The sequence below is a fragment of the Perca fluviatilis genome, chromosome 9, assembly GCF_010015445.1.
Source record: "Perca fluviatilis chromosome 9, GENO_Pfluv_1.0, whole genome shotgun sequence".
Taxonomy (NCBI): Eukaryota; Metazoa; Chordata; class Actinopteri; order Perciformes; family Percidae; genus Perca; species Perca fluviatilis.
Genome location: NC_053120.1, coordinates 4,415,614 through 4,426,123, shown reverse-complemented (window position 1 = coordinate 4,426,123; position 10,510 = coordinate 4,415,614). Strand labels below are relative to the sequence as shown.

The window sequence follows — 10,510 nt, the reverse complement described above, 5'->3', positions numbered from 1 at the left end:
AAACAAGACATTTGAGGACGTCATCTTGGCCTTTTAGAAACACTGATACACATTTTACACCATTTTCTGACATTTTATAGACCAAGCAACTATTTGATTAATCAAGAAAATAATCAGCAGATGAATCGACAATGAAAATAATTGTTAGTTGCAGCAATATTGCCACTATTCTGTCTGATCCACTCAAGCTCAACCGTAATACGTAAAGAAAATAGAAACCTTCAGAGAGGCAAAGCAGTTGGGGGGGCAATCAGAGTTGCATTATGAGGAATCACAATTGCAGAGATACAAATGTCATAATGAAAAGGTTATTAGTCTATGATTAGTGCCGCTGCCAGTAAGATAAACCCAATCACTCCAGAAAGTCTTACATAATGAGTCCAATATCAGGTCTTCATACCACTACATCTCGTACAAAGGTCAGCCATAAAAACGTGGCACCTTGGCTTTGAATATTTCACTGTTTGAAACTCAGTGAGTCATCTTACTCTTCAAGAAGAAGCTACTGTATAATCACAAAGTTTGTCGTGATTTCTTTCAGATATTTGGCTGCAGGTTTCCATTCTTGGGAAACGACAGCCAAGGTGAGATAAGACTGAAGTAGTAATACGACTTTATACTTTAAATGCCCCACCTCAGCCATCCCCTCCGACTTCAGCGTGACTATTTAAAGCTGCGTGCTTCAACAACATCTCATCATTTACAGCGAGGCAGAAGTTGGACATCACTGACTTTATACCAGCGGACCCAAAGCAGCATCAAGAGCAGAAACCAGCCGAATATTTAGAGAACTACTGAGTCGAGGAAACAGCTGAATGATGAGGTGAGGAGCTGCTGCTGCATTTAATATATACAGAGAATCATAATGATTTATTTAACATCTTATTATTGAGCCCCAGAGCCTGAAATATTAACATTATGGATCCTACAATTCAATGTTGATGTTTTTATTCCATCCCTATTTTGTTCTTATACTTAACTTCTTAAAACTCCACTGGTTGTCACATACATGTTTATTTAGTTTACAGTTAACGGTCTATTTTGTTGTTATTCTGTTGCGTTAGGGTTACTATGTCATCTTTTCGTGATTTTTGTCTGGGTAAGTGGTGATGACGAATGGGGGGTTCGTTTTTTGTATACTGTTAAAAATATGAATACAAATTTTTAATAAAAAAAAAAAAAACATTTTTATTCTCATTCAGTGATGCTCAGAGTCAAACAGTACAGAGTTTCACAATTAAAAACAAGTTGTAGTCCTTTTATGCTACACAAGAAACTAAACCACACTATTTGTATTGCTCCATCTTTATTTACTGCGGTTACTCGTCTGTAAAAGTTGACAACGACTTGGCTGGCGCTGGAACTTTGCTTCCTTAAGTTTCTTTTAGAAATGACTGTTGCTTCTGCAGGGCCACAGGGATTTTCAAAATTGTATTTTCGTTTTACCAGAAATATAATCCTGGTAGAGAAATTGGAGGTTATGCAAAATACATGTATTTTATTTTGATTTATTATTTTATTAGGATTACCATTAGCTGCTGCAGAACATCAGCTACTGAAAACATAAAAGATTACAACAGTTAAGACGTTTTCAGACAAAACAGCCACATGGTATAACAATAAGAGCAGTACAACTAGCATTATTCTTTCTTGCAAATATAACTATACATATTCCTCTTCATATACTCTTATAAATATTACTCTAATTACATAAGCACTGAATATAGAAAAGTTCAATAATACAACATCTTTGTATACATATAAATATTCCTATCGTAAAAAGTACAAAAGTAGTTACAAAATATGGTTACAAGCATAGGGCCCTTAGATGTTCCTTTACTTGTTTTTTAAAGGTCCCATGGCATGACAATTTCACTTTATGAGGTTTTTTAACATTAATATGAGTTCCCCCAGCCTGCCTATGGTCCCCCAGTGGCTAGAAATGGTGATAGGTGTAAACCGAGCCCTGGGTATCCTGCTCTGCCTTTGAGAAAATGAAAGCTCAGATGGACCAATCAGGAGTCTTCTCCTTATGAGGTCATAAGGAGCAAGGTTACCTACCCTTTCTCTGCTTTGCCCACCCAGAGAATTTGGCCCACCCATGAGAGAGAGAGAGACATCATGGCTTTCAAACGAGCAAAGTGGCAGTTGGTCAAGGCCACACCCCCTCCACCTTGCCCCCCCCCTCTCCTCCTCAATAGCTACAGACACAGAAATGGCACATCCTAAGGAAAGCTCATTGTGGGACTGGCTCTAGTGGGTGTAATTCTGCACCAAGGCTTAATTTCGGGAAAGAGACTTCAGATACAGTATTAGGGGACCACTAAGGTCTATATAAAAGAGACTTCAGATACAGTATTAGGGGACCACTAAGGTCTATATAAAAGAGACTTCAGATACAGTATTAGGGGACCACTAAGGCCTATATAAAAGCATCCAAAGAGCACCATACCATGGGACCTTTAAAGCTTGATTCATTGTGCGCTTTAGCAATCTCAGCTGGAAGTGAGTTCCATGCAACCATCGCTCGATACAATACTGTACGTTGCATTGATTGTGGTCGGGATCTAGGAACTTTGAAAAGACCTCTGGCATGTCCTGTGGGGTATTTATGTGTGTTAGAGCTAAATATAAGTTGACTATATTATTACTATAATTTGATTTAATGAATGAATGATGTGTAATGTGTTTCCTCAGTGGCTGCTTTCAGTTGTCTTTCTTCCGTTCTTTACTAATTCCTTACTTCCTGTCTTCGTTCCTATTTATCTTTTCCTCATTTCCTCAAATCCTTCCTCCTGTTTTTTTTTCCTTGCCTCTTTCTGCCATGTTTCCTTATTTCTCATCCCATTCCCATCTGTCCTTCCCTCTGTCTTTTCCTCAATATTTTGTCTTAATTCCTTTCAAGCTTTAATTCTTCTGTTCTTTCCTTATTCAAAAAATGGGGACTGGAGGATGTGCTCCAATTATCAGGGTATCACTCTGCTCAGCCTCTTTTGGGAAAGCTGATCTTTGGCTGATATGTTTTAATAATAATTTTTATTCTCCATCAGTGCTGCTCAGAATCAAACAACACTGGAGTCCAGACTGGAGGCCCTGCAGTGCCACTTCACCTGGGATCTGGACCCCAGCGAGTCCCTACTTTTACGTCGGAAGGACAACCTGGAGGACATCGGCACCGAGGAGGGGAACAGCTGGCTGGGTCACATTTACAACCTGCGGGGGTTCGTTCAGTACAAGCTGGGGTTCACCGAAGACGCCCAGAGTTTCTTCAACAAGGCTGCAGAGGCCTTCAGCAAGATAAGAAACGCAGATGAGGGTCCCTGGTTGGTGGTGAACTACGGGAACCTGGCGTGGCTGCACCACCACCTGGGAGACCAAGCAGAGAGTCAGGCTTACCTGTCAAAGGTCAACGCCCTGATGAATAAATACCCATCTCCATCCCAGGACCAGCTCCATCCAGAGATCTACGCTGAGAAAGGCTGGACCCTGATGAAGTTCAGCCCTGACAAAAAGCAGGCTGCAGATTACTTCCAGAGAGCCATCAGCATGCAGCCGGACATGGTGGAGTGGAACACCAGCTACGTCTTAGCCCTAATGTATGCTTCTAGTCACAGCGAGACAGTGGTGGAGGCTGACCTTCTGGAGAAAATGAGACTCGCCAAGGAACAGGATCCAGAGAACTTGTACCTCGCTGTTTACTACTTAAACCAATGTGCTAAGAGAGGAGAAAAAATCGAAGAGGAAGCATGTGAGTTAGCCAAAAAGATGTTGAAAAATCCTGTGAGCAGCTACAGTGGTATTAGACCATTACTAAAAGTTTACAGTTGCTATCTATCTATTGATGAGGCCATTAAATTTGTAGAGGAGACTCTGAGAACCCATCCAGATGAGCGTTATTTAAAGAGGTGTGCTGCACTCTGCTACAAATGGAAGCTCACTTTTTTCAGGGACAGTCGCCCAGAGCAAAGCGTGATAGACAGAGCAATCAGTCTCCATGAAGAGGTGATTGCTCTTTACCCTCATTCTTCATTCATTAGGAAAATATACCTTGCAAATATTTATAAACAGTTTAATAACAACCAGGTTAAAGCTGAGCAGATATACCAGGAACTGCTAGAAAGAGATCTGGAACCTGCAGACAAACAGATGCTCTACAACAACTATGCAAAACATTTATACTACAACCGACAGTACGACAAATCAACACGAAATCACATGAATGCAGCAGCGATAACGCATCAATCCTTCTATCGTGAGAACAGCATCACAACTCTGAAGAAGAACAGAGGCAGGAGCCACATGTGGAGAGAAATAGAGGTCTTCCTGGCAAACCTGCAAGAGCCATAGTGTTTTTAAAAGCACTGGTTCTTAATCCAGAAATTGATTACACATCAGGAAAACCTGTTTCCTTCTGTTGGTCTGCTGGTCCAGAAGCAGCAACACCTTATTCAGAAGGGAGCGTGCCTGTGTTCCCACAGCCCAATGGTCCCACATTTCTAAGATTTTTGTATTTCACACAGCCCTATTTTAGTGGTTTTTGTCTTTAGAAGACAATACTCTCTGAAATGTGCTTTGATTTCTGTAACAAATATAAAACTCTTGATTGATAATGTGATGTATAAGCTGAAAGTCATTTTTTTCCTTGAATTTAAACCAAAGTTAAGATGATTTCATGATCTATTTATTATTGGAGAACTTTATTAGAGTCATGTTAAATTATATCCTTCTCTATGAACACATTTGTAACCCTTGTGTTGTCCTCTGGGTCAAATTTGACCCATTTTTAATATCGGAATGATAGGTTTCTTTGAATCAAATAGCCCCAAAAATAACATGAATGCGTGGATGTACATTGTATGGAAGCCATGTAACATTCATGGCAGGCTAATGATTTCTTTCATTGAATTGTGGGTGTAGATTTCTCAGTTTTATAGCATTTGAAATAAACTGCGATCCACTCAACATCCTCTGATCTTGACTATCAGTCAAATTAATCAACAAGTTGTTTTTTTAAAACCAAAAAATTGGTATTAGGTCATTTATGTCATTATGTTTATTGACCATGTATTTAAATAGAGCGACAAAAACGTTTCAAAAAGTGTCAAAAACATTGGATAAAGAGTCAAGTTAATTTGCGGGGCGACCTCTAGCTCACCCAGCACGAGCGTTCGCCCCATGTTGGCTCAGTCCTGCAGCGGTGCGGGTTCGAATCTGACCTATGGCCCTTTGCTGCGTGTCATCCCCTATCTCTCTCCCCCTTTCATGTCTATCCACTGTCACTATAATAAAGGGAAAAGCCCAAAAAAAAAAAAAATCTTTTAAAAAAAAAGTTAATTTGCAATTGTGACCCAGAAGGACAACCGGAGGGCTAACACATTACCTTTACATACTGAAACATGAAAACACGGCTGTAATTTTTTAGCATGATATCACATGATAAAAGTTTCTTGTCAATAAAATCCCAGAAGCATCGATCCCGAGCTGTGGTTCCTCGTCTTCAAACAAACTTCTAAAAACACAACTTCATGGATCAGGGTCTTTATTTCTTTGACAAACTCTCAACATACAGAAACATTTTCTACATTTACACAGATCCAAAAGTTAAAAAAAAACCCACCCCCAACTTTTCCCTCCCCCCTCATAGGGGGGGGGGTTTTTATTGGGAAAAAAGCGCTTTAAGCATTCGTGGTCGCCGTAACGACAGCGCCGTTGATTACGGGAAGGTGTTTACGTAGGTGGAGCGTTCAATGCAGCAGGCTGTGAGGAAGTGGACATGGAACTGGTGAGCAGAACAAGTTGTTGTTTGGCAGAACTTTCAGTCTAAAGAAGACCATTCAAGTCCAGCTACATGTTCAGTTTGCAATGTTGATTGGTCTGGTGGTGGCGAGGACCCTAAACTATACACAACATGGCCGCTGTTACAACATCTGGTCTGAAACATCTGAAAGAATACGAGTTGTGCACGAAGGAATCTCCAGACAGCAGCCAGAATGCAGCAACGTCAGGTACGGCAAAGGAAGGACAGTCCCTGTTTACTTTATTCATGTGTTTACTGGGTTCATGGGTCACAGCTACAAACTGGTGTTAACCAGACCGTGTCTCTCCCGGGCTGTCAGCTGTTCTCTCGGCAGTGGGAGCGGAGCGACCGAACGGCCGGCTGCTGCTCGTTAGCTAACGTTAGCTTTCTAATTTCACCCCCTCCCACCACCCCCCAACATGCCTTCATCATACACTGGTTAGCGAAAAATTTGCCAAACAAAATTGTCACTCGCCATCTGGCGATAGCGATGTGCTTTCCTACGATGTGAAAAAGAGCGCAAACTCAACATTAAGTTGTTACATTTAACTATTTTAGAGGCAGTGGACGTTGTTTACTTCATTCATGTGTTTACTGTGTTAGTGGACTGAGGATGGGAGGAGGCCGAACCCCAAAAATCTGGATTCGGTGCATCCCTATTATATTAGATTATTGTCTCTCAGAGGGTTTGAGAGTGATTAGATACCGGACATGAAACACTGCTGGAACCTTTACATCGTAATAACTTACAGACAGGTCAGTGGGCCGAAATCTACAACTGAAATTACTTGTAAAAGAAACAAAGATCTGACAGATCGAAGGTACAAAAAAAGGAGGACAAGATATAAAAGTAGACGTGAGATCACTCGTTTCCTCTTCGACTCTTCTTGTGACTCTTTTTTGAACTCCTGTGATGGGAAAGAAGGGAAATAATTTAATAAATGGTTGTTGAGAGAATGACTTTTCTACATAAGACTGAGCCAAGTGCCATCTGCTGATCGTTTGATACGATAAAAAGCTCCAGAAAACGGCAACAGACTTTGTGGGGAAGATTGTTACGGTTCAGACTAAAATGTATCTGAGACGGCACGACAAACCGTACAAATAAAAAAACATCAGAAGTGAGAAAAGCGTAGAAAATAAAGCAAGAAAAACTTAAAAAAAAAAAAAAAAGGGACAAATGTGTCAGTAACAGCGACAAAAAAACCAACAAAAACGTAGGAAAAAAAAGGAACAAAAGAGTCAGAAAACGTAGAAATAAAGCTACAAAAAATTTAGGAGAAAAAAAAAGTCAGAAAAGCGACAAAAAGACGTAAAAATAAAGGGACAAAATCGTAGGAAAATAGGGACAAAGGTGTTCGAAAAGCATCAAAAAAACGTTGAAAAAATGCTACAAAAAGTAGGGAGAAAAGAGTCCGAAAAGCATTAAAAAAAACGTAAAAATAAAGCTACAAAAAGTAGGGAGAAAAGTGTCCGAAAAGCATTAAAAAAAAACGTCAAAATAAAGCTACAAAAAGTAGGGAGAAAAGCGTCCGAAAAGCATAAAAAAACGTAAAAATAAAGCTACAAAAAGTAGGGACAAAAGTGTCCGAAAAGCTTTAAAAAAAACCGTCAAAATAAAGCTACAAAAAGTAGGGAGAAAAGTGTCCGAAAAGCATAAGCATAGAATTAGTCCGATTCGTAAAATATTTCTTTAGACATTTTGACGAATAACAAACGTATTGTTCAGCTGCTTAAGTTCAGACAACATTCAGTAACTTTGGCTTCTTTTAGTTAAATTAAAAAAAGCATTTTGCAGAGTTTGAGGGGGAGGACAGTTTTCTAAAAACTTCACATGATTCCCAGCCTCACGTGTGCAGATTATTTGGGAATATTTTCTAAAAGAAATGTGTGAGTGTGTGAGGGACTCGCTCACCTCTCTGGGGACTTTGAGTGGCTGCGATGTCTGTGGCTCCGGTGGTGACCTGCACGGTTTGAAATAACCACAGAATTAATACCAAAACAATCACCAAGTCATCATTTACAGTCAGGATCCATTTCCTCTTTTTCTACATCATCATTAAAAACACATTTCATCCTCCACAGCACAAGTGAACCATGTCACTCTTAACATTAACCCTTGTGTTGTCTTCCCATCGATCAGGCAACTCTGGTTATTTTCTGGGTCAAAATTTTTAATTGAAACTTTTTTTTTAGGTGACGTTTTTCTCACTTTTTTTTCAAAAAAAAATCCTGTCACTTTTTCCGATGTTTTTGTCACTTTTCTTTCCAGTTTTTTTGTCACAAATTTTGAATGGTTATTGTTGATGTTTTTGTTGATTTTTCTGCATTTCTGTTGTTTTTTTGTCACTTTTTTCCAACTTTCTTTGATCATTTTTTTTTTCCCCCAATGCTATAAAATTGAATAAATCACCCAAATTAAATGAAAGCAGTGATCTGATCATTTATTTTACTTGTGAAGACTAACGGTTGTATGGAACCATCCACGTTATGTTTTTGGACAGTTTTGTTCAAAGAAAACCCAAATTCCTGATATAAAAACCTTTTTGAAAATGGGTCAAATCTGACACAGATGGGGACCTTTGAGCGGTGCGTTCGAGGACCTCTGCACTGGAGCCTACCTGGGGATTTGGAGCGGTGGCGTCTGTCTCGGGAGCGGCTTCGATGGCGGCGAGGGCTCTTGCTGCGATGGCGGTCTCTCCGCGGTGACGGGCTACGTCAGAACACGCAACAAAAAAAAACACACCAATGAGCTACGAGTATTGTATTTTAAAAAAGGCGGCAAAAGGATTTCAGATAAAAGAAAAACACACATTTTAACCAGTACTTTTCCATGACTTTTTGGCAAATTTCCATGACTGTGTGTTCCTGAAAATGTCAGTCGACATTATACAATAAGAATACTAATCTGTGTTACAGTTTCCCCTCAGACGTTTAACTATAACATGAATGATAATGTCTGTGGTTCATAGATGGATTCATCATATCGCTCCCTGAATACAACGCTGAGGTTAAGACAACGTGAAAAGACATTTATTAATCAGATATTTTTCAGTCCTTCCAGTTTTTTTGTGATTGTTGCGGGCAAAAATCCTTGATTATGCGGCACGTTTTCTTAAGAAATGCTGATGGAATATGCTATCAATGATATTTATGCAATTTTATGCGATGAAATTGCGGGAACTTGCAAAAAATGCAGTTTGATGAAAAAGAGAAAAAACTGTGATTCCTCCAACAAGTGATTCTCCCCCCCCAACACCCTGCTTTTTTAAAACTTAATTTCCAAAAAAGGTTTACAGATATTCAGTCATTGCAATAAAGTAAACAAATAAGATACAAAAATATATACAAATAATATAATATTAAAGTAAAAACAGAGGGAATAGTCTAAACAGAGGGAAATAAAAGATACAAAAGAGACAGACTTTCAAAAATTGTTAACATAAAATATATAAAATATATATATATATATATATATATATATATATATATATATATAGCTAAAATAATAATAATATACAGCAGGAGCACTTAAAGAAATTTGAGTAGATATACCAACTTAAGAGACTCAGAGTACAACATGTCAGATTCAACCCCCAACACCTGCTTTTCGATGATGTTCACGTAATGACGTCACTTCATAACGTTCCCATGGCAACAGGGGAAAATGGCTGCTCTTGTGTGAAGTAAACGCAACATTTTTTCAACTTTCTGCTAATATATATTATGGGACTTTTTTGCAACGAAAATGCGTTGATTATGAAATCATGCGCCACATATTTTGCACGGAAATCGGCAATTTATGCGGCGAAAGTGCGGCATATTTGAAAATATGCGCCCCCCCCCCCCCGCATAAATATGCAGACTTTGGCTGATTATGCGTTGAATTATGCGATCGCATAATCACGTTTTTCTGGAGGGACTGATTATTATAGTTCTCCAAAAACTTTCTGGGTCTTTTTATGTTTCCAAAACCTTTCCAGGCCTGGAATTTGCATTTTTCAAATTCCATAACTTTTCCAGGTTTTTTTTCCAAAACGTATGAGCCCTGATTGTATTTAAAAAAAAAAATTAAAAAAAAAAAGGCGCCAAAAGGATTTCAGATAAGAGCAAAACATACCTTCGTCTCTTTGGAGATCTGCTCCTCCTGGGGAACAAAATAAGAGCTTTTAGTTCACGATTTCTTACACACAAAAAAAAGGTAGACATGTCTTATTTTGGGTGAGCGAGACACAAACCGTCTGGGCGAGCGACTGCGTCTGTAACGAGGTGACGGAGAGCGGCGAGGTCTGTCGCTGTCCCGGTAAGCGTCGCGGCGTCTGTGGGGCTCGGGCGTCTGGAGTCTCTCCGGCTGCAGGCGCAGAAACCAAAGAAAAACTACGCTTAAAACCCAGCAGAGAGGCGTGACATCGCACGACAACAAACTCACCCTGTTCTGTTCAAAGTCAGGGGGAGAAAATGATTGTTTGTACTGTAAATAAAAAAACAACAACATGGCAATTACTTTCTCTGCATTTTTTCCTTCACTTATTATTCTGAAGGTGCAATATTTCACAATAAAAGTTGACGTTTTTGTCGCTTTTTCCGATGTTTTCAGTAATTCTTAGTCGACTAACACTCATACAATCGTATCGACTAATCGATTGGTTGATTTAATCGACAGATCTGTAAATCTGAGTTTCTCCGCAAAGAGTCGTGCTAAAAGGATGCATA

At 39.3% G+C, this 10,510-nt stretch overlaps 2 protein-coding genes across 2 annotated transcripts in view; one reads left to right on the top strand and one right to left on the bottom strand.

The window, feature by feature from the left end:
• The first annotated feature begins 248 nt into the window (after positions 1-248).
• Positions 249-5,035, top strand: LOC120565668 (interferon-induced protein with tetratricopeptide repeats 1-like). Its single transcript, XM_039811593.1, has 2 exons — positions 249-823; positions 3,051-5,035. Exons 1-2 carry the CDS (start codon positions 816-818, stop codon positions 4,345-4,347), a joined length of 1,305 nt encoding a protein of 434 aa, XP_039667527.1. The 5' UTR covers positions 249-815; the 3' UTR covers positions 4,348-5,035.
• Positions 5,036-6,342: 1,307 nt separating this feature from the next.
• prpf38a (pre-mRNA processing factor 38A) overlaps positions 6,343-10,510 on the bottom strand; it is an 11,139-nt gene continuing 6,971 nt past the window's right edge. The window contains exons 6-10 of the mRNA XM_039810180.1: positions 10,036-10,148; positions 9,918-9,944; positions 8,419-8,510; positions 7,713-7,761; positions 6,343-6,705 (exon numbers count right to left, since the gene is read on the bottom strand). Of these exons, the coding sequence (XP_039666114.1) occupies positions 6,660-6,705; positions 7,713-7,761; positions 8,419-8,510; positions 9,918-9,944; positions 10,036-10,148 (327 nt within the window). The 3' untranslated portion in view covers positions 6,343-6,659. The remainder of the gene's footprint in view (positions 6,706-7,712; positions 7,762-8,418; positions 8,511-9,917; positions 9,945-10,035; positions 10,149-10,510) is intronic.